This window comes from Apus apus, chromosome 1 (assembly GCF_020740795.1).
Source record: "Apus apus isolate bApuApu2 chromosome 1, bApuApu2.pri.cur, whole genome shotgun sequence".
In the NCBI taxonomy this organism is placed as follows: Eukaryota; Metazoa; Chordata; class Aves; order Apodiformes; family Apodidae; genus Apus; species Apus apus.
This window is the reverse complement of record NC_067282.1, coordinates 81,827,144-81,851,320: the sequence shown is the minus strand read 5'-3', so window position 1 is coordinate 81,851,320 and position 24,177 is coordinate 81,827,144. Positions and strand designations below refer to the sequence as shown.

The following is a 24,177-nucleotide window of genomic DNA, read 5'->3' as shown; positions in this document are numbered from 1 at the left end:
CAAACCTCGCTGCAGTCTCTGGGCGGAACAGCAACAATGTTGTGGTTTTCCCGCCACAGGGTTCCCGCCTTGGAGTCTGTTTCTTCAGCATGGCAGCGTAGTTGATGTTTAGCCCATGAAGAAGGGAAAGGCAGGGAGCACGAGCAGCAGCCATTTTGAGCTCTATGAGGCAGTCAGTTGCTTCAAAGAGGGCAGGGGTACGGACCCTCACAACAGGAACTTCACATGGTCAATTCATTAAGTATCTCAGCATATCAAGATCTCAATTTGAGGGCTTCCCCCCTCATTAGAAACACTGTCAGTTCGGTCCATGTCTGTAAGTGTATCCTTCACATGCTTATGCCCAGTGGATAGGAGCTGTCCTTGTGATAGGTTGACCCCAAACAACACCCAAAACCCCACGTTGACTCCCTCTCCCTCCTCTCCTGCAGGATGGGGAAAAAATAAAAGGAAGACAAGAAGACTCGTGGATTGAAATGATGACAGTTTGATAAGAAAAGGAAAGCTGCACATGCCAGCGAAGAAAAACAGGAATTCCTTCACTGCTTCCCCTCAGCAAGAGGATCTTTAGCTACTTCATGGGAAGGAGCACTGCAACATGCACAGCAGTTGCTTGGGAAGATTGCCTTAAGCACTAATATCTGCCCTTCCTCCTCCTTTTCCTGAGCTTTTAATGCTGAGCATGTCATCTCATAGTATGGAATATCCCTTTGGTCAGCTCACAGCAGTTGTCTCAGCTCTGTCTCTTCCCAACCTCTTGCTCATCCCCAGCCTACTCACTTGGGAGGACATGGGGAGAGAAAAGTAAACACTGTTCAACAACAGCCAAAACAGTGGTGTGTTACCAACACTGTCTTAGCCACAAATGCAAAGCACAGCCCCATGCAGGCAACCTTAAAGAAAGTAAACTCCTTCCTAGCCAGATCTAGTATAATCTCAACCCCTTATTCTGTATCATTCACATCATGCTCGGGTCACACATTATCTGATATATCTAAGTATCCTCTGTCCCATTCATACAGTGTTTAATCTCTAAATCCTACTCAAACCTTTTCATTCTGTTTCTCATTCCTGAAATTCCTCTCACCAACACTTAAAATTTATACTACATACTTACACCATCTTTACATCCAATAGTTGTGTTTTATACATCCTCATTAACCACTATACCTTGTCCCTTGACACATATACAGATAGTATTTCTCCATTCCATGCTCCCCCTCCCCTAAATGCCCAGAAGAACACTTGATGACTTTGTTTCTATCTGTTAAGGAGATCATTCAAGACAAGAGAAGCAGTGTGTTGGATTGTTGAGCACCAAGCACCAAGACTGCTTGGGTTGGGTCAGCACTGCACTCACATGGTTCCTTGTGAGGTTCATTCTCCATTGGTTCAGGTGGTTCCTGCTGTATTACTTCTTATACCATACAAATAAAATAATGTACTATTTTCCCACAGGGATAAATCTCTTTGAGGTACACTCCAGATTTCCACTTCCTCTGCACTACTCACCAACTACACCTGGGTACTTGAGCAAACACAATCCCACAAATGGGCTTTCCTTGTCCTAAGGGAGAGCAACCCACACTGCCTTTCCCAGCCACTTACGTATATGTACTAGAGGCTTTAAACTGGAAGAGGGCAGATTTAAGTTAGACATTAGGAATAAATTCTTCACTATAATGGTGGTGGGACACTGGAACAGGTTGCCCAAGGAAGTTGTGGATGCCCCATCCCTGGAAGTGTTCCAGACTAGGTTGAATGGGGCTTTGAGCAACCTGATCTAGTGGGAGGTGTCCCTGCCCATGCAGGGGGACTGGAACTAGACGATCTTTAAGGTCCCTTCCTACCCAAACCATTCTGATTCTATGATTCTATGAACATGGGATATGCAGATTTGAATCAATAACCTCTTGATTTGCAGTAAAATGCTGCTGGCCCAGGTCAATCCACCACAAGCCAAACCTGTTTCCTTTAAGACATTTCTTATAGCTGGAGAAGCCCCAGAGCAAAGATCAGGCTTGCCTCAGATGACTTCCTTGACTGAGTTTTTTAGTATAATTATCAGTAGAACAGAATCCAAAGCTGCTTAGAAATGCATGTGATTAGCACTTCTGCAGGCAAGGACAATGCAGCTTATCAAGATGTTGAGCACATTCAGTAAAACTTGGTTAAATTAATCATCTTTTAAATCAACCTTTGCCCAACCAAAGTCCGGTCTTACTTATAGCCACAGGAGAGACAGCAAAAGAGAATTCCTGTGGAGGCTGCTCCACACAGAAACACAGGTAAGAAATGCCTTTTTTGCTAATTCCTCTTCCCTTAGAAAGCTCCTTTTTATGATTCAGTAATTCTGTATGTAAAGCTTTAACAGATTTAATGTAGGATGCAGTGCATTGTAACCTTCCCTCCATTTCTAAATAAGAACAAATTATTTTTCCCTTAAAAGCCTATTGTTTATTCAGCTTTGTGTACTACTGGATTTGCATGTTAACTTCAGGAATTAGAAGAGATTCCTAGGGTTGTCAAGAAAAAGTGCTATGAATTGTAGTTGTGATCAACACAGTCTGATGCTTTCCAAACAACATCTAAATAATAGGGCAGTCCATTGCTGTATGGAGTTAGCCCCAGTGCAACTACACAGAGGCTCAAAAAAGCACAAAGCACCTGACCAAGGGGAACAAGTGAATCATGATCTGCAGGGTTCCTATCCCTGTATGCTGGAATTCCCCATCTCCTCCAGCTTCAATAATGCCTGGGCCAAAACCCCACCCCACACATTCATACTGCTCTATATGCTGCCCAGCTACTCTTAACAATGCACTTTCAGCTCCGGTAGCAAACAGTCAGTAGCACAGGTAGCCACAGAGGTGGTTCTGCAGTAGGCTGTGATCATGGAAGGATTTGGCTGCCTGCTGCTTCTAAGAAAAAGGAGAAGAAAAAAAGGCCAGTTCCCACAGACACTGGCCACACAGGTGATATAAAGAGAAGAAATACCATGGAGCTGCAAATAAATCTTAACATGCAAACTGATTCATTTTCTTCATATTTATTAGGCTGTGATTAATGGCTAATCTCTGCAATACAACTTTGGTCTTTTAACAGACTTCTGTCAGTAGAAAGGCAGAGAAAAAAATCTTTGCAATAAAATACAAATCAAGTTTGTTAATTACCTGGACTTTCCAACTGGAGGAAGTTGTCTTTGTTCGTCTTATTCCTGTATCATCATACATCAGTGGCAGGAGTTCCTAAGACTATCTTGGAGCTGCTCCCTGAACTACTGCTTGCTTTCAGTACGTAGTATTCCTGCTAGTGATATCTATCACCCAAATCAAGAGTTTCATTAGATCATCACAGCATAGAAGAATTTAGGTTGGAAGGGACTTCTGGAGTCCCTTCCCTTCCAATGTCCCATACAGAACAGGGCCAATGGAAGTTGCATTGCTCAGGGCCCCATCCAGGTAAGTATGTTCAAGGACAGATTCCACATCCTCTCTGGATACCTGTTACAGTGTCTGACAGCCCCCAAGGTGAAAACTGTCCTTATGGCTGTCTAATTGGAATGTCTCTTGCTTCAGCTTTTGTCTGTTGCCTCTCATCCTACCACTGTTAACTTCCAGGAAGCGTTTGGCTCTGTGTTCTCTACGCAATCCATTTAGGCAGCTAAAAACATTAGTAAGATCTTCCCTTTACTTTTGCTTCCCATGACTGAACAAACTCAGCTCTTTCAACCTCCTTAAGTATTATATGCTCCAAGACCTAAATCACCTTAGTGGATTAGCTCAAATATGTCAATTACTTGGGGAGCTCAAAGTTGGAGATACCTCATATTTGACATATCTCATATGGAGACTCACATGTGGTCTCACAAGTGCCAAAGGAAAGGGAACAATCCTTTCCATTGACCTACTGGCTACATTCCAGTACCACTCAGTATATAGTTAGTCTTTGAATCCAGCACTTCCCTGGGGAAATTAATCCAATGGCTGATTGTTCTCATTGTGAAAAATCTTCCTCATGTCCAATTGGAAATTCCCCAGGAGTAACTTGCACTCATTACCCCTCACCTTTTCCATGTGACTCCTTGTTAAAAGGATGTCTCCACCTTCTTCTAGCCACCCTTTAAGTACTGGAACATGGTGATGAGGTCTCCCCTAAGCCTTCTCTTCTCCTGCCTTAACAAACCCAGTTCTCTCAGCCCTTCCTCATATGGCAGGCTTCCCAGTCCTTTGATCATCTTTGTGGCCCTTCTCTGGACCCTCTCTAGCCCATCCACATCTTTTTTGTATAGTGGGGACCAGAACTGAACACAGTGTTCCAGGTGTGGTCTGACAAGTGCTGAATAGAGTGGGATGACTTCTTTATCTCTACTGGTGATGCCCTTGTTGATGCAATGCAGCATCCCATTGTCTTTCTTAGACACAGCAGCATCCTGTTCACTTGCGTTGAGCTTGTTGTCCACCGGGACCCCCAGGTCTCTTTCCACAGAGTTTCTTTCTAGCCAGGTGGATCCCAGTTTGTGCTGCACTCCTGGGTTATGTCTTCCCAGGTCCCAATACTGGACGCTTTAAAGATTCAGCTGGACAGGGTGCTGGGCCATCTTTTCTAGATGGAGATTTTGCCAAGAAAAGTTGGACCAGGTGATCCTTGAGGTCTCTTCCAAACCAGTATTCTACGATTCTAGGATTCTTCACTGCAAAGGTACACCACTGACTCATGTTCAACTTGGGCATTTGAGTGCTGTCTGGCAACACCGCCTCCTGGCCAGTCAGCAGTTAGCCTGTATTGTTGTGCATGCTCCAGATTTTTTTTCTTCACTTTTCTTTGTTGAACTTCATTAGTTTCCTGTCAGCCCATTTTTCCAGCCTGATGAGGTTTCTCTAAATAGCATCTAGCCTACTGACTGCTTCCCCTCAATTTGGTATCACCTATGAGCTTGTTGAGCATGTACTTTGTCTCACTATCCATGTCATAAATAAATATATTAAACAGCATCAGCTCCAGTACCAGCTCTAAAGAATGCCACTAATAACCAGCCAACAGCTGAATTATATTCCACTGATCAACTCCCCGGTCACAGAATCATTAATGTTGGAAAAAACCTCTAAGATCATCAAGTCCGACTGTCAACCCGACACCACCACACCCACTAAATGGCATCCTGAAGTGCCATATCTACACTTTTTTTTTAACACATCCAGGGATGGTGACTCTACCACTTCCCTGGGCAGCCTGTTCCACTTCTTGACCGCTCTTTCAGTAAAGAAATTTTTCCTAATATCCAATCTAAATCTAGTGGCCCAGCCAATTTTCTGCATCATCTAGTAGTCTGCTTATCCAGTACATATGTCACCAAATTGGCTACACTGACTGTACTAGAGATTGAATCAGTCATTGCAAAAGGCAAGATGAACAGTATCCCTTGCTCTCTGCCCATCACAGAGCCAGTCCACTCATCATGTAATGTTATCGGGTTCATCAGGTATCATAAAAATCAGTAAATCCATACAGTCTGATCCCAAACACCTTCCTGTCCTTGACACAGCTTCTAGGATTTGCTCCAAAACCTCCAGAGAACAAAGGTCACTGCCTAATAGCAATCTGTTAGCAATCCTCAGCATCAAGTACACTCTTTAACCAGTCAGCCTCAAGTGTTCTGGTGAAGTAACACAGCACCCTGGAGACACTGACTGGCAATTCTGCTCCAGTTGTCACAAATTCATTGAGAAATCATTTGAATCAACCTACTGCAAGTTCCTTCAGCAGCCTGTCATTTCAAAACCAAATTTCATCTCCTTCCTTTCTCACACCATGTCACATTTTTATATTGATTACATCTCATGTCACTGTTAAAGTCATCAGGATTGGAGATAAAGTTTAGCCAGGCAGCAAACAGAGGCTTTATGGTCATTTCAGGATTCATGTGAGAAGTGCAAGATAAGCATACTATCTCCATTCCTCTGTTTTGTTCTACACAGACCAGGGAGTATTAAATTACCTCTCCTGCAAGTGATTACTTGATAGCACATTCACATCAGCAGCAGGTGTATGCCTGAATATTCCACACTTCTGTTAGACCTCATAATGTATTTATATCTTAACCAAGTCTCACATATAATGATATACCACAGTGAAATCGCTCAGTTAGCTCCTCTTCCTAACAGAATCAAAGAGTGTCTAATTATGATTCAGAGGCAGAGGAAAACATGAACAGCTCAAAGAAGTCTACCAGTATCAGTTACTCTACCAGTAACTTCTAAAGGATATAAAAATGACGCAAGCTCACCATTCTGTATGAAAACTGAGATGTAGAGAGATCTAACCCAGCTAGAAAAGAAGCTTTAAAGTGGACGTAAGGGTCTTCCAAGTTCCTGTATAGTCCTTGCTTTCCACCCTCCAGTGCAAACCCTGCACTCATTAACAATAACACTTGTTGCAATGTCTTTTTCTGAAAACTAATTTTCTTTAGCTAAAATAACTAAGAACGGGAAAGCCTGGTTAGGACAATGGAGTCCTTCATTGATCCCACCTGCTAATCCATCTTCATAGGTTGTAGACTCTCCATCCTTGGAGATATTCAAAAGGCTAAAAGCTGGGTCTGTTGAGCCTGGAAAACCAAAGGCTCAGGGGAAACTTACCAATGTAAAAAAATATCTGAGCACAAAGATGGAGCCAGTTTCTCTTTAATGGTACCCATCACAGGACAGTATGCAATGGGCACAAACTGAAACACAGGAAGCTCCATCTGAATGTAAGGACACTGTTTTGCTATGTCTGACCACTAGCACAGGTTGCCCAGCGAGATAACGGAGCCTCCTTCCTTGGTGACATTCAAAAGCTGTCTGGACATAGTCTTTAGGAACTGGCTCTAGGTGACCCTGCTTAAGCTGGGAGGTCGGACCACATGACCTCTAGAGGTCCCTTCCAACCTTGATCAGTCTGCAATTCCGTGAAATCTCATTTTGTCACATAACTTTCCTATAGTGTTCCAGTATTTTTGTGCTGCTATTTTTTCTTTATAGGAATTAATTCAGGTATTAAATCCTCACCTCAATTTTCACCATGTTATCACAGGCAACTTTCTTTCAGTTCTGCATCTTGCTTAACTTCATTTGAGATAGGGAGACAAGAAAAAGAGAGGAGGGAGAGGAGAAAAAGGATTGGTTTCTTCTCCCTAGCCTCATTGACTAGCTTCAGCTATGCACAGCTGGATTTCCTGGGAAACAGAAATGCAAGAATTCTGAAGCAAACTGTCTCAAGATATATTTAAAGGGAACATATCTAGGTAAGCTTGCTGGTTTTACTCACTTATATCTTTTCCATTCTGTATGGCAGAGATGACTTCTGTTCTCCAGCCTCGAGAATGCAAAGTGACCAAAAACACCCAAAAGAGCTACGGATTCTACCTGCGTGTTGAGAAAGACACAGCAGGGCATCTCATCCGGAATGTGGAAAAGAACAGTCCAGCTGAAAAGGCTGGCTTGAAGGATGGAGACAGAGTCCTCAGGGTTAATGGTGTGTTTGTAGACAAGAAGGAGCACTCACAGGTACTTCTCTGTTTAGTCTGGGTTCCACACCACTCTCCCATTACCGAGACCCACTGCCACTATGTGAAGCTTTCTCTTCCAGTTTTTATGGTACCTTCAGGTAGGAAATCCAAGAGCTGAGTCAACTGCTCTGAGTATCTGCCTGCATTGTTCATTACACATGGGCATGAAATGTCTTTGAGTTTCCTCCATAGTGCATAAGTAGAGGGATGAGACAACAAAAACAGTAGACAATGCAACTCTTCCTGCGGATAACTTTTACATTAATCATTCTAGCACCTGCTTGTCATTTCACCTTGTCCACTACAGGTGGTGGAGATTGTCAAAACCAGCGGGAATTCTGTTGTGCTTCTTGTTCTGGATGGCACATCCTATCAAAAGGCAGAAAAGGAAGGAGTGAATTTTGAAGAGCTGGGTCAAAAAGTATCATCAGGACAGCAGGAGGAGCAGCAGTCAGCACCGCCCATGGCCAATGGAGCAATCACGGCAGTTCCACAACCCCGGCTCTGCTACCTAGTGAAGGAGGAGAAAGGCTACGGCTTCTCTCTGAAAACCACAGAAGGTGAGAGCCTGGGGAGAAGAGATGGTGTGTGTACATTTGTGTGTATATATATGTACGTGTGGCAGCAGGGACAGAGGCAACCACAGTGAATACACAGGGGCCAGTGGGGGACACACAAACTGCTCTGGCTAACAGAAAGTGAGAGGCAGTGAAGTGAGTTCAGGTCCATCTCTAGTCCATTTCTGCACAGTATATGCAGTGCAGTTTTGCGAGGACCACATTTCCTATGGTGTGGAGGAAAGACATGGGCGGGAAAGATAGAAAAAATAAGCTATTTTCTGCTTATCATTTAGGCCCGCTTACCAAAACCAAATTTACAGCCCCTGCTCAAATACCAGATAATACGTTCAAGGTGCTATGTCAAGTCCTGTTCCATTCCTCCAAATCACCTTAGGAATCAGCGCACAAGGTTCTAGACAACTGCAATAAAGCCTTTTCCTGATTTGTAATTTATTTCACTTAGAAAGCAAGGGATTTTGAACCTCTTCCACATATGCCTTTTTTCCAAGGCCAGTCTATAGAATAGACTGGAAAGCATCACCTCTAAAGAGGGTATTTTGGAATGCAATATAACTGAGAGACCAAACATGGAAGCCTTCCAAACACAAGAAACTATGCAATGTATAAGACAACAATAAAAGCAGCCCCTTACTTCAAATTGGGCACAGGAATCAAATCCCTTTCAGCCACCTTAATCAGCCCCTTTAGCACTCTTGATAGAGAAACAAAAGATTGCGTGAGCTGAAGAGAGTTAACAAATGTCTCTCTCACAGAAGTGATCTTTCAGGCCAGAATAAGATGCAGAGGTATGTCTATGTGAAATGTTTGTGGTGCCACTGTAATCTGCATGTAAGCAGAGACCAAGAGTCTCTAAGTAGATCAATGCTGAGTTTCCTTAACTATTAAATTCAGGCCTATTTCTATGACTTACCATGTAATGAGTTTTCATTTCTTTTAGGACAGAAGGGTTTATTCATAGTAGAGCTTTTACCACAAGGAGCAGCTGCAAAGGCTGGTGTCCAAAATAACGATCGCCTGATTGAAATCAACGGAAAAAATGTGGAAAATGACACACATGGGGAAGTGGTGGAAAAGGTATTTATTTGTACACTGATTCAACTTCTGTTCTGGCCCACTTTCACAGCAACCTTATCAGAGTTACTAAGGAGGTAGGTCTGGCTAACTTGAATGCTTCACAGTAAATCCTGGAAGCTACTCTTTATGTATAATCATCCACACAGTAGAGTACTCCTCTGCTTTGGCTCTGTTGTCAAGCAGCCTCTTGAACTGACTGAATGAACACTGTCATCAAGAGAGGCCAAAGAATTTTAAATAACAGAAGTATACTGCTGCCAGAAACCATATTAAATTAATCATGCTCTGTTTCTAGAAGTCCTGGAAATACTTCTAGTGGTAAAAGGGCAAGTCATAAAATGTAGTTTTCAGGGCAGGAAGAGGGGAAACTCTTTGATGATGAAGTTATGATGGAACAGGGAAAATTTATTCTTTTAGACGGTAGTTCCCTTCTCCTGTCAAACAGTCCAAAACTAATGAAAATTACTGTCCAAGTAATCTCACTACCTGACCCCAGTGGCAACAACACTGCTAATGAGCTCCCAGCTTTCCACTATTGGCAATGCTAAAATGCAACTGGAGCTGAAGAGACTTCAGAGAGCTATGAGACAGGCAGTACATGCTCCAGCATTCCAGCATCGCAGCTCAGTGCACACTACAAGCTATGGAACTGTGCAACACCTGTGTTTTGTTGAGCTGTTATAGCATCAGCAGCAGAGTGACATTGTTTCAGATGTCACAGGACACCCATTAGCCTAGAAAGGGTGTCACGAGCTGATGCCGTCACAGAGGCTACCGGCTGTCAGGATGTTTTCATGACCTTCCCCCCCAGTTTGGAGGGATTTTTAAATGAACCCGAGGGCTCGCACGTGGCGCTCACCTCTCACAGAGGAACAGCCACTGCGGGACCATATTTTAGAGCAGACATTAGAACACCACCCTCACCACGCCCACAAATTGTTACTGAGGCCAATGTTTAGTTTATGAATTAACTGGTTTGTTAAGGGTTAACACAAATTGAGTCATGACGTTTAGGAAAAATGTAAAAAAGGCAAATGGCTACCAAGGATATATGCAAAAGTACTGTGCTCTTCAGGGAAGTAATGCAAAAAGTACTGTGCCCCTAAGATGTTCTCTCTGAGAGAGGGTTGTGGATCAAAGGAGAGGGAGGGAGGAGGGAAAGCCCGACAATGTGTGTGCAAATATGGGGAGATGAAGAGGGGTTTTGTGGTGTCATTACCCTCCCACCACAGGCGGTTCCCCTCCGGCACTGGCTTGTGTGGGGGTGCAGCCCCCTGTGCAGTCCCTGGCAGCTTCTTCCCCAGTGGCAGAGGCGGCAGCGGGTGCCCCCCCATCTCAGCAGGGAGCAGCAGCTCCTCTCCTTGGCAGGCAGCTACGGCAGGGTCCCCAAGTCTGTGGTTTCAGGGGGCAGCCCCTCGCGGCTCGGCAGCGGCAGCTGTTACCCCTCAGTGGCAGCAGCTTGGTTTCCCTGGCAACCGGCAGCAAAACTTGGGGGGCTCTGGCACTGGGCTCTGCAGCAGGGCAGGCCTGAGGAGCAGCAGGGACATGTCCCATGCAAGAGGTGTCCGAGCAGGCCGCTCTTTTATACCCCAGTGACCTGTCACCTTTTATACCCCCGTGCCCCCCTGTCCCACCGGTGTCACTGCCACAGTGCATGAACACACTGATGTCCAGAGCCAGCTGGCATCCGTGAGCCCCAAGTTGGGGCGGTAACTATTAGGGGCAATCACAACTTGTTGCCCATCCTTCCTGCCTTGTATCACACCTGTTGTTTTGCTTTCATTTGTCCTTGAGCAGCAGGCCTGGTTTTGGTCTGTTAGCCGGGAATAATCAACAGAAGGCCTTTGCTGACTTAAAGGCATTTTGTTTAGACTTACGTGGGGAAGAAGAATTGTTTCCCACAAAGGAATAAGAGAAGGAAGGACTCTGGATAGGTGGAACAGACAAAAAAAAAAACCAAAAAAAACCACCACACCCAAATTTCAGAAGCAGTAATACAGGGGGATGGAAGAGGACCAAGAGTGACAGAAACTTTACTCGTCACTAAAATCTTGTCACTTGTAATCTAAAACAGTGGTATAGATGTCATGATATTTCTATATCGTGGAGTTCCACACCTAGATAAGCCATGCGCTATCTACCGAGGCCCACTGCATTCTGCTGTCACTGTATGCCACCCTCATGGCACTCTACAGCTAATTCCCTAGAGGTCAAGTACACAGTATGAAATACAGAAAATTTCCGTATACATATGCTGGATCTTATATGCCTGAAATCTTGTCACGGTCTGAATTTCTGACTGGAGCAGAAAATCAGCTTAAGAGTAGCATGACCTACACCTTATGGTTCATTCATCAGCAGCACCCACACACAACTACGTATCAGTACATCAGTTACCAAAGCATCAACAATTCCCACATGTTGTTGAAGGGGTGACATCTGAGACTGTACGTGTACTATCACAGGTAAAGAAGTCTGAGAATCATGTTATGTTTCTACTTTCAAATGAAGAAACAGACCGCTATTATGCAAGCCAGAAGATGGTACTGAGCAAAGAAAGTGCCAACCTAAGGCTGCTTCCTCTCAAACCACGACTTACTGAGATCCAGAAAGGAAAAAATGGCTATGGCTTTTATCTACGGATGGAAAAAAATACTTGCGGTAAGAACCAAGTTAACACAGAGACAGTTTCTTCCTTTACAAGGCTTGCAGATGTCATTCTCTTTGGCTTATTACGGGTCATCTAGAAGTCCACTCTAAACATACTGCAAACAGGGCTACATCAGGGAAATGGTCTCAACTTGAAATGCAGTTCTGACAATTAGCCTTTGCCACACTTTTAATGCCTTTAAACTTACTGAACATATGCCCTCAATCTTTTTTCCCTTCTGATCTTAGATCACATAATCAAGGATGTTGATTCTGGCAGCCCAGCAGCCACGGCCGGTCTCAAAGACAATGATATCTTAGTAGCTGTCAATGGCGAGAAAGTGGATGGTCTGGATCATGACAGTGTAGTTGAAAAAATAAAGCAGTCTGAGGCAAAAACCACCCTGTTGGTAGTGGATAAGGAAACTGACACCATGTATAAACTGGTAAGAAAATGCAAATTATTACTAAGAATTGATTATTTATCATTATGAAGAGACATGCAGCAATGAAACAGCCAGTCTTCCCTGACAGACACTTCTTCAACTTGCAGGAAATGTCTAAGACACACCCATATTTCAGCAACTGTCCTTGTCACTAATCACCCAAATTTTTGTCTTCTTTCAGATTTATATAGGCACTATTGGAACAATTATAAATTTAAGCACACAATAAGAAAGGTTAGAAGTTTAAGACAGCAAATTCAGAGCTATGTGTCTGTGTAATCTTTTATGAACAAAAAAAGCAACAAAATTCCCTTCTCACATAGATCAGGACTAGTTTTCCACTCAGCCAGAAATTAACAGCAGAGAGTTCTTCACTGCAGATCATTTCTGAGTTATTAAAAAGGTTTCAAACAAAACATGTTGAGCATGAAGGCCTAATACAGATTTCACAACAAGACATTTTTATGTTAACAAAGTTTTATTTGTCACTTTTTTCAGGCTCAAATTTCCCCCTTCTCATACTACTACAAGGCACAAGATGCAGCTCTGGCTAAAATGGAGGAAAGAGTGGAATTGCATACTGAGCAGAAAGTGAACCACAAACCAAGAATCTGCAGGATGGTGAAAGGGCCTAGTGGATTTGGCTTCAGTTTAAACATGATCAAGAACAAACCTGGACTGTTCATCAATGAGGTACTAATGTAGAATGAGGAATAAGGAAAAGCTGAAGTAGTCTGTCAAACAGCTTCCTCCCTTCAGTCCTGCAAATACATTCAAGAAAAGCCACAAAAGACAAGTGCCTTCTCCAGCATTATCAGATAAGAGTTGTAATTGTTAAAGTCAATTAACAATTTCACTTTGACAAAAGCAAAGAGGAATCCAGCTTTTGGATAATTTTTGCTTTTATTCATAAGGCCAGCATGCTAAAATCAGCATTTTAAATAGTTTTTTTTTTTACTGTAGAACATTGAAAATGTAACAGAGAGACGCCTTCACTCTACTCTGCCCCCTTTCTTTGAATTCCACAGCTGACAAAAGTCAAGCCTCTGCTGTCCCAAATGATGTCTGTTGTTAATGCACCTTTCCAAATTTTATGCTAATATCACAGTTTGAACTTGCCTTTGCAGGTACAAAACCATGGGCCAGCTGACACAGCAGGTGTAGAAAATAATGACTATTTGGTGGAAGTGAACGGGGTGAATGTGACCAATGAACCCTATGACAAAGTGGTGGCAAGAATCAAAGACAGTGGTGACAGACTAACGCTACTGGTGTGCAGCAAAGAAGCTTACAAATACTTTCAGAGCCAGAACATTCCCGTCACAGCCTCTATGGCAGATCCAGCGTATGACACTTCTGAACCTCCTGCTTATACAGAAAACCATCCATCAGAGCCAGGCAAAAACTCACCTGAACCAAGGGAAAGGGTAAGTAATACTGCATTAAGTCTACATTGAGAGAACATCTAGGGGATAGTAAAATAACTTTTTTCTCAACTAGTATGGATTCCTGAGCTAGGATTTTTAACTTGAGCCTGGATTTTTACAAGTCAGTCTATGTTATTAAAAGGGAAACTGCAGTCTGATTATCATAAACTCATCTTCCATTTGCCACACAATATAGTGGAGTATCTTCGATACAAGACTGTATCACAGAAAGGGTGCACATACAAAAGATCTTATGGAACAAAATAATCCAAGTACAGTCATCCTTAATTGAAGATGGGTAACAGGTAATACAGAACATACAAGGAAAAGGGTGCTTAAATACACCAAAAGGCATAAACCCCTTTCAGGGAAATCAGATGAAACATTTCAAAACAGATCATTTGGAAATGGAAGAGCAACTAACAGATAATGATTACATTTTCTATGAAAGGTGTTGATTTGAAATAATTTTACACAATCATCTGAAGCATGACAGAAGTCAGAAAAGCAGGAAAGTATTTCTTCCTGAAAGCAATTTTGAACCCTCTCTGTGCTGAGCCTTAAATATTTAAATGCTTTGTTTCTGATTATGCAGAAGAGACAAGACAAAGAATAATACTACCAATATTGCCTTCTGTTTATTTTTCATTAGCCTTCTCTGCAAACATCCAGCCACAAGTTTTTTTCAAAATGTTCTTAGTCACCAAGCTGCATTTTGCAGGACTGAAATTGGCACCACTTTTGTGCGCAAATTCAACAGGTACAGGAATTAAACAACAGGAAACCTGTATTGAACAAATTTCTCTCTAAATGTATTTAACCAAAAAGCATTTCAACAGCAAATATCACATTTGTTGGCAGATTCTGCCATCTAAACAAGTACGTTAGTGCAGATGAAAATAGGAGTGCTTCATAACACTGCAGACTATCAAACATATTTGCAAACTAAAAATAATCCGAATGTATTTGTTATTTCTCTGCAGACAAGTTCATCCTCCTCTTCACAATCAGATGCCTCTAAGGGAGCAGACAGAGACAACAATGATGACACACAGTTGTGAGGAGACAAACTATACCAAGAACAAAAAAAAAAAAATAAACCTCCCAAACCCTCTTTCTCCGATCACTCTTTGCTACCACACCTCCCAGAATTTGACTATTCCTAGGAGTGCCATTCCTGCAAAGGACTGCAATCTCTTGCAGAAATGCAGCTGCCTGACATAAACACTTCAGTATAACTTGCATTCATTTAACTCACTGCCATTGTACTTCATTGGCTTTCTGCCTTGTAAAGCAGGCAGTTAGTCACTTCTGTAAAGGCTTAAATAACTAGAAGTATTTAATTAAATATACTGCAGAAGAAGGCAGAAATGTTTTATAGATCCGTAAGCATCTTAGCCTTTTAAGGATAAGCTCTTAATAAAGAGCAACTGATTTATCCCCATCTCCCAGAAGAGACAGTTCTCCCCCTCACTCAAGCTCATCAACTCAATCTTTGTGGCAACTCTCCTATGATATACTTAGAGCAGTACACCTGCTGTGAAATGGCAGAAGCCAATGTACTCTGTGCATTACACACCTTTCTCCTGCTAACACTGCAGAAATTTCTTTGAAACATAAAGCTAAATTCTAAGTCATAACTCAAGGTATTTAAGCACTGTTCTCTCTCCTCTGCATACAGTTGCAGATCATGGTAGTTAGACTAGTATACATAACTCAGTGATGCAAGTTTGTCTGATTCCAAGTCAACACCACATTGTCTTGAATGTGAAATAAATGGCTCTGTAATACTGCTGCTGTATACTGTGCTTGCTTGCTGTACACTGAAGACAACACAGAAATAAACTGTTTAGAATGACTATTCCCCACCCAAGTCTTACTCTGACCACCTATAATTCAAGTTCCAGAAAAATTTTAAAACAAACAAACCCTAGAAGAGTAGCTATGGGAAGCTACAAGTAAGTCCCATGAATAAAATTTACTTTTATGGCTTGAATTACATCAAGCAAGGGAAATGGTCTACTGTAGAAAAATAAAAATACACAGGTTGTGGGTAACACCAAATGTACAGCATGCAGGGTAAAGAAATTTGTACTGCATAAGGTAAACAACACATAGTTGTGGTCTTCGACTTCACACTGAACTCCAGCAAAGAGGAATCAAAAAGCTCAGTTCCATTAATGCAGGGAGAGAAAACAAAAGTTGAGACTCTGCTATAGTGTGGAGTCCTACATGACTAGTTGCACAAGTAGCTGAAGGAGAAGGTGAATTGAGTCAGTTTGCAGAGGTAAAAGCCATCCAGCTGACATTGGGCTGCTAGACTCCACTCCTGTTGTTAACTGATACAACAGAAGAGGATCAGTTTGTGCTGAAGCTTTCAATTCAGATGAAGAGGAAGACAACACAGAGCAAAGGCAGCAGCTGTCTCAGGTCCTTGATGCCATGTTGAGAAGAAGGTGAAACCTCAGGAACACGCGATTGACCAAGGAGATGATGGAGACACCTCCTGTGTCATTGAGCAGGGCTTGTACGATAGTGTTGTAGCAAAAGACAACCTGTCACGTTGTATGGGCCACTATGATAATCACGGCAGTTTTGGGGAACTAGCATTGATGTATGATAGTGCTCAAGCTGCCACCATTGTTGCCACAACAGAAGGAACCCCTTGGGGACCGGATCAAGTGACATTCAGAAGAATTCTGTTGAAAAGCAATGCAAAGGAGAGGAAGACCTACGAATAATTTCTTGAGTCCATGCCCCTTCTGTCCTGGATTGAGCCAGGATGACGCCCATTTTCCCTTTACTGACTTTTTTTTTTTCTTCAGTAAGCTTTCTTTTAACTCATAGCAGAGTGTTCCAACTAAGACCGGTAATGGTGAAATGTTTTTCTAACTGCTGGGTCCTCAAGGTTGCACCTTCACTCTGCCGGCTCAGACACTACGGGGAGATCTATGACTCCCCCATAGGCGGCTGAGTTAGACAGACAGCAAAACTGGCCAGAGATATTCCATTCCATATATCTACATAAGCTCAAAGGAAGGTCAGAGATCACAAAAGAATTTCCTTCCTGCTTCTTCTTCCCTTCTCTTCTGTCCATGGCCGGCATCCAGGGAGGACTCCGTCCATCCATCATCGTTGACCCCCAGGCTGTGCATCTCCTGACCCTCATCACTCTGCTCTCTCTCCAGCAGCAGTCTGGAAATTTTGGGACTGTTTGCAGCTAAGGAGAGTGCTGTGGGAGTTGCTTGGGGGTGAGGGGAGGCAATAGGGGCTTTGTACATTTCCTGAACATATCTGTATATAATTGTATATATTTTCTTTTATCATTGGTGTTTAATTAAAGCTGTGTAGTTTAGTTTTCAATCCAGCCAAGTCTCTCTCTTTTCTCTCACTCCTTCCCTACCTGGGTGGGAGGGGGAGGGGATCGAGAGCATTGTTGTCAAACCTGAGTCAAACAGTGACACCTTCTTAAATTCTTGGAGCCAGCAGAGCCAATGAAGATACTGCATGTCACAGAGGAGAAAGTGTATGAAGATGGGGAACAAATATTTACTCAGGGCAACAAAGCAGATTGTTGTTACATCATAGTGCCTGGTGAAGTAAGAATTTTGATGAAAAGCAAGACTATGACGGGCAAAGAAACTAACCAAGAAGTGGAGAGTACCCGGCATTGCAGAGGGCAGTATTTTGGAGAACTTGCACTTGTTACCAACCAACCCAGAGCAGCCTCTGCTTATGCTGTTGGGGCAGTCAAATGTTTAGTCATGGATGGTGAAGCATTTGAGAGGCTGCTTGGGCCCTGGATGGACACTATGAAGAGGAACATAACACGTTACAAGGAGCAGCTGGTGTCAATATTTGGCTCTAGCATGGACCGGAAGGATCCAGACAACTAGGCGCAGGGTACCTCAATGCCTTCTTAGTTCAAGACACAGAAAACCCTCCTGTTAGCAACACAAGTCACAAGGAAAACGGACACTACAGAATAGTTACTGCTGCTGTCTTCTGCGGCATTTTAGAAACCACAAACAAGTCTCAGCACAGACAAATTGCTCAGTCCCCGCCTCCACTTTACTGCAGATACTTGATTATTAATCCTAAAGATGATTCTAACCCTGTGTATACTTAAAAAAAAAAAAAAAAAAAAAATCACCAAAAGTGGCTTCATCCTGGCTCAAACCAGGACATTCCACCCCTTATTCCATACCATATATTACATATAGGCTCTATATATTACCAGCTGTCAAATTAAGGATTCTCCCCCAGAGTCAGATTACCTTGAGGTACACATTGTACTTCACTATCCTCAGTCTTCACAAACTAGGCATGTCCAGGTCCCTGAGCAAAAGCAACACCCCGGACAGGTTTACCTTTGCCTGAAGCAGGAAAAACCCAAACACTTTTACCCAGTAGGTTCCTTTCACATACCACAGGGACTTTATCACCATCTGCAGAAGATCTGACTGAGCCACACCAGCCCAATTGATGGATCCCCTGGTATTAACTAGCGAGGTGGCCTTTGCCAAATTTTTGTCCCAGTTTTTGAAAGTTCCACCACGCATTGCCTTCAGGGTAGCTTTTAACAGACCACTGTACTTTTCAATTTTCCCTGGGGCTTGTGCATAGTATGAGATATGATATATCCACTCAATACCATGTTCTTTAGCTCAGTCAGTCACAAGACTATTTTTTAAATGACTCCCATTGTCTGACTCAATTCTTTCTGGAGTACCATGTCTCGACAAGATTTGCTTCTCAAGGCCCAAGATAGTATTCCTGGCTGTGGCATGAGGCACAGGATATGTTTCCAACCATCCTGTACTTGTTTCCACCATTGTAAGCATATAGTGCTTGCCCTGGAGGCTCCAAGGCAGTGTGATGTAGTCAATTTGCCAGGCCTCCCCAAACCTGTACTTTGACCACCTCCCCTCATACCACAAAGGGCTAAACCGTTTCACCTGCTTAATTGCAGCGCACGTCTCACAGTCGTGGATCACCTGCACAATAGCGTCCATGGTTAAGTCCACCCTGCGGTCACAAGCCCATTTGTATGTTGCATCTCTGCCCTGATGACCTGAAGCGTCATGGGCCCACCGAGCCAGAAAGAGCTCACCCTTATGTTCCCAGCCTAAGTCTACTTGGAAAACTTGAGCAGCCTCATCTGCTCATGGGCTGTGTTGATATTCCTCAGTGGCTCAACTCAGAGGCATGTGTGCATCTACATGACACACTTTTACCACCAGTTTCTCTCTCCGAGCTGCAATGTCTTTCCACAGGTCAGCAAGCCAAATAGGTTTACCTTTTCGCTGCCAATTGTTCTGCTGCCACTGCTTTAGCCAACCCCACAAGGCACTTGCTGCCATCCACGAGTCAGTGTAGAGATAGAGTCTTGGCCAGTCCTCTCGCTCAGCAATGTTGTAAGGATTATGCCCCTAACGACAAAAAAGGTATGTCTCCCATAAAAGTATTTCAACATATAAGGACGATTAAATGGACACCACTCCTCCACAGTGCCTCTGGCACCTGGAATGTCAAGACCCAAGACACTGACTCCTTGCTGAAGGGGTCTACTGCCCCTGCCTGTGGGTGGTCTGTTCTGCCCCGGGACTCAAGATTGGCTGGGCCAGGGCTGGCATGCAAATGAGATAATGCATTGCAGCACCTGGAACTCAGCCTAACCTAAAGAGAAGTCACCGGACAGCAACAGAGGGGACTTCTGGCTCTGTGAAAGAGGAGACTAGACACTATTGTGCTGCGGCCTGCCAGATCTTCGTGGGATCCCAGGGGTGGAATAAAGGCTGAAATCTAACTGTTCTTTTAAGAACAGAGAGCTGAGACCCCTGCCTGCAGCCGAGGACAGTGCTGAGCCCAGCCGGAGCCAGGAACCACTGCCAGCCGAGCCAGAGCCGCACCTCTGCCTGCAGCCGAGGACAGCACAGCGCCAAGCCCTGCCATGACCACAGCCCTGAGGGAGCCACCACCCATGCGGCAGGTCTGCTCCCCACATGGTGCTGCCTGCTGCCCACGTGCTGCATACCTGCTGCCCTCCAGCCCAGGAGCTGTCGCTGCTCCTACCATCAACACGTAAGAATCCCACCTGCGAATCTTCCCTGCTTTTCTCTCTATATAGAATTCACTCCCCATACTCACACGCACAACAGTGACCCCGACGGGGGGGGAACTGTGACGTGTTCTATATCACCTCCCTTTAGCATAACAATCTTCACTTTATCAGTGGCTTGTACTACAGTTATATATTTGTACATCTCTGTTTTGTTTATAAAGTATCAACACATAAACCCCCCACTCCATGTCCTCATTCCCTTTTTGAGCAATAGGGTGTACTCCCTGTGGGGGGTGGGGAGGGGTTTGGCAGGTACCAAATAAAGTAAGGGGGAGGGGTTAACTGCTCAAGCCCTTCCTTGTTCTATTGTTGAACCCTTACAAACATCCAAAGCCAGCTGGATGGCTTTTACCTCTGCAAACTGACTCGATTTACCTTCTCCTTCAGCTGCCTGCGCAACCAGTCGTGTAGGACTCCACACAGCAGCTTTCCACTTCCAGCAGTTCCCTACAAGACGACAGGAGCCATCAGTGAGAAGAGCAAATTGTTTCTCAGTCTCTGGTAGGTGATCATATGGTGGAGCTTCTTGAGCTCATCTCACCACTTCTTGTGGTGGCATTCCAAAGTGTGTGCCTTCTGGCCAGTTTGTGATTGCTTCTACAATATCTGGACCAGTAGACCTTTCTATTCGAGCTCACTGGGTGATTAAAGCAGTCCATTTACTCCAAGCCACATCAGTGGCATGATGGACAGGTGAAAGGTTCCTCTGGAACATGAATCTCAGCACGGGTAATCTGGGCGCTATGAGGAGCTGCACTTCAGTGCCCATCACTTCTGAAGCGGCTCTAACTCCTTCATAAGCTGCAAGTATCTCCTTCTCAGTTGTTGTGTAGTTGGCCTTGGAACCTCTATCACTCCAGCTCCAGAATCCCAAGGGTCGACCTCGAGTCTCCCCTGGTGCTTTCTGCCAGAGGCTCCAGTTGGGACCGTTGTGTCCGGCCGCAGCATAGAACACATTCATGATGTCTGGCCCTGTTTGAACTGGTCCAAGGGCCATTGCCTGCCGACTACGCCAGATGTGGTAAACTGTTCTTTTCTTCTCCACCTAAGTCTAAACAAAATGCCTTTTAAGCCAGCGAAGGCCTTCTGCTGATTATTCCCAGCTAACGGACTAAAACAGACTTGCTTCTCAAGGACAACTGAACCCAAAACAACAGACGTGGTCCGGGACAGAAAGGACGGCCGACAAACCATCCTGTGCCCCTGGTAGTCACCGCCCTAACATGGGGCTCATGGACGCTCATTGGCTCTGGACAGCGACACTGACTGGACAGGTGGGTCAGGGGGTATCAAAGGCGGCGAGGGCAGCAGATGGGCCCTTCCCTCCTCCCTGAGGCCCGTTCGGACACTTTCTGTGTGGAACACCCCCCTGCTGCGGACACTGGTGCTGGGACCCTGCCTGCCTGCCTGCTCCGGGTCCAGCCTGGGCTTCAGCGCCGAGCGTGCCCTGGGGTCGGGGCCGTAGCCCTCCCCATGTTGCTGCCAGTGGAGGGGAAACCAGCGGCCGCTGCACCCGCTGCCGAGAGGCCGCCCCTCCGACACCACGGGCTGCGGGCCTGCCGTCCTGCCTGGCGAGAAGGGGCCACCGGCCGCCGCTGCTGCTGGGAACAGAGCCGTCGGGCACAAGCCGCCGGAGGTAACATCACCACACACACTCCTCTCCTCATACTCGCACACACAGCGCGACCTCTTAAGGAGGACTGACGTCAGGCTTCCTTCCTCCTTCCTTGGGTCCTTAACCCTCTCCCTTAAAAGCACAGGACCTTTTGCATTACGTCCCTAAAGGACACTTTCTTACTGTATATGTATACATATATATATATATATATATATATATATATATATATCCCTGGTAGCCATTCACATTTGCATTTTCCCTAAACATCATCCCTCAGTTTGTGTTAACCCTTAATAAACCGATTAATTCGTGGAGTAAACCTTGGTTTTAGAGGCAATTTCTGAGAGTGGTGGGGGTGCATTCTAACTACCACTCTGAGATACAGTCCCACAGCAGCTGTTCCTCTGTGAGAAATGAACGCCACGTGTGACCCTCAGTCTTATTCAAAAACCCCTCCACATCGTGGGGGGTGGGGGAGTGGCAAAAGCATCCTGACAGCTGGTAGCCCCCCAGTACCGGCTTGCAACATGGTGTCACCTCATTCAGGCCATGATAGTCCACTGTCAGCCTCCACTCACCATCAGGCTTCCACACTGGCCAGATAGGACTGTTGAAGGGTGAGTGAGTCCTGCTGATCACACCCTGGCTCTCCAATTGCCAGATCAGCTTATGAATGGGAATCACAGAGTCTCTGTTGGTGCAATATTGTCATCTATGCACCGCTGAAGTGGCAAGTGGCACCTGTTGGTCTTCAACCTTCAGCAACCCCACTAGAGAAGGGCCATTTGAAAGGCCAGGCAAAGCATGCAGCTGTTCAGGGTCCTCAGTCTCTACAGCTGCTATACCAAAGGCCCACAAGTGCCCTTTTGGGTCATGGAAGTATCTTCTCTTGAGATAGTCTATGTCAAGGATGCGTGGAGCATCTGGGCCAGTCGCTACAGGGTGCATTTGCCACTCCTTACCAGTGACGCTCACATTGGCCTCCACAACAGTCAGTTGTTGAGATCCTCCAGTCACTCCAGCAATAGGGACAGATTCTTCTCTTTATGATTCGATGGCATTAGTGTGCACTGTGCATCAGTGTCCACTAGGGCTTTATATCTTTGTGGTTCTAATGTGCCAGGCCACCGAATTCACACAGTCCAGTAAACTCAGTTGTCACAGAATCACAGAATCTTAGGGGTTGGAAGGGACCTCTGAAGATCATCTAGTCCAATCCCCCTGCCAGAGCAGGATCACCTAGAGTACACAGGAACATGTCCAGGCGGGTTTTGAATGTTTCCAGTGAAGGAGATTCCACAACCTCTCTGAGCAGCCTCTTCAAGTGCTCTGTCACTCTCACAGTGAAGAAGTTTTTTCTAAAAACTAAAGAAGTTTCTGTCCCTCTCCTCCCCCTGGCTGGAGGCAGGGCACCTCTAATGTTGAGCATTAGAGTTCGATGCACCATCTTGGGTGATGACTGGTACAGCCTTCTTCTTGGAAGAACCATCTCCTGACTTTGTTCCGTTTAGTATCTCCTGCACACGTATCTGGAGAGTATCACTAGGTTTCTTGTCACAGATTCTCATGCCCCCTTTAAAATAATTTTTCAAGAGAGACCACAGGTGGGCATCGCAGTGGGTCCTGTCTCTCTCACTGCTGTCTCATAGCAGGACATCTCTTCTTAATGGCTGCAACACGTGACCAATTGTCTCTAGGGAAATTCTGGAGTTTACCTCCCCATCTATTTGGCATCTTATTCGTTCTGTCAGTCATTTGTTCAATGGCTGAGGTGTGGAACTGATGGGAGTCAGAGATTTTGTCTTCATACTGTCATGCTTTGAAAGCCACCTCACGCACAGTTGGTCTTTCGTAATCTTCAAAGCATCCCATGAAGGAGAATATATGGGCATGTGCTGCTGGTACAGCCTGAGCAAACCTCCAGAACATTTGTGTGTCGCACAGAATGTCATCAGGATTTGTGAGTCCATCTTTGTCATAGATCACCTCTCGCACAGCTATCTCTCTCAAGTATGTGATGGCTTTCTCAAGAGTTGGTGTTCTGCTTCGGTGCCATTCGATGTCACCCTTGTGGGGGTATCTCTCCCTCACAGCTGAAAGAAGTTGGTCCCACAGGGTGGTAGTTCCCATCTTACTACCAAGTGCTCTGTCAACACCAGCATCTCTGGCCAAGGATCCCAACTGCTTGGCTTCTCTCTCATCCATGTTGTAGGTTTCAGCACCACTATCAAAGCATTGGAGCAGCCAAGGAAGAATTCCCTCACCATCAGTGCAGGTGAAGTCCTTTCTCATGAGGCACAGTTCCTTCACAGAGAAAGGCTGGACAAGGTCATTGTCGTCACCTGATTGAGGAGGGCCTGCTGTTCTATCTGCTTGAGAGTGGCCTGATTTTTTATCTCTTTGAGAGGTACCTGCTCCATCAACTGATTTAGAATCCTCTGCTTCCTCAGTTTCAATCTGTATAATTGCCTGAAGATGGGAGCATGTAAAAAGGGAGGAGCGTTTTGCCTTTGCTTTGCTCCTGGTCACAGAATTAACTAGTTTGATTTGAATGGGAACAACACATCACCCTACGTATCCACAATACTTTATAAACATTCAACAGAAGCATCCCTACTGCAACAATGTTATTCAGATCAAGAGCTGGGAGATTCAGCTAGAAAGAAAATGGAGAGGTAAAACTGAACCTGCTACTGGCATTACCAATAT

General features: G+C 44.7%; 1 protein-coding gene and 1 pseudogene across 1 annotated transcript; both read left to right on the top strand.

The window, feature by feature from the left end:
- Positions 1–2,208: 2,208 nt before the first annotated feature.
- PDZK1 (PDZ domain containing 1) lies at positions 2,209–17,089 on the top strand. Its single transcript, XM_051607981.1, has 9 exons — positions 2,209–2,288; positions 7,336–7,547; positions 7,857–8,109; positions 9,068–9,204; positions 11,670–11,865; positions 12,103–12,299; positions 12,798–12,992; positions 13,427–13,726; positions 14,710–17,089. The coding sequence occupies exons 2-9, from the start codon at positions 7,338–7,340 to the stop codon at positions 14,785–14,787; spliced, it is 1,566 nt and encodes a 521-aa protein (XP_051463941.1). The 5' UTR covers positions 2,209–2,288; positions 7,336–7,337; the 3' UTR covers positions 14,788–17,089.
- LOC127382171 (cAMP-dependent protein kinase type II-alpha regulatory subunit-like) lies at positions 15,799–17,622 on the top strand (annotated as a pseudogene).
- Positions 17,623–24,177: the final 6,555 nt, after the last annotated feature.

Bases quoted from the DNA above. Each gene is read 5' to 3' on its own strand.
- PDZK1 (XM_051607981.1), top strand. From the start codon at position 7,338: ATGACTTCTGTTCTCCAGCCTCGAGAATGCAAAGTGACCAAAAACACC. The intron at 7,548-7,856 runs GTACTTCTCTGT...TGTCCACTACAG, and splicing joins ACAAGAAGGAGCACTCACAG to GTGGTGGAGATTGTCAAAAC. The intron at 12,300-12,797 runs GTAAGAAAATGC...CACTTTTTTCAG, and splicing joins CTGACACCATGTATAAACTG to GCTCAAATTTCCCCCTTCTC.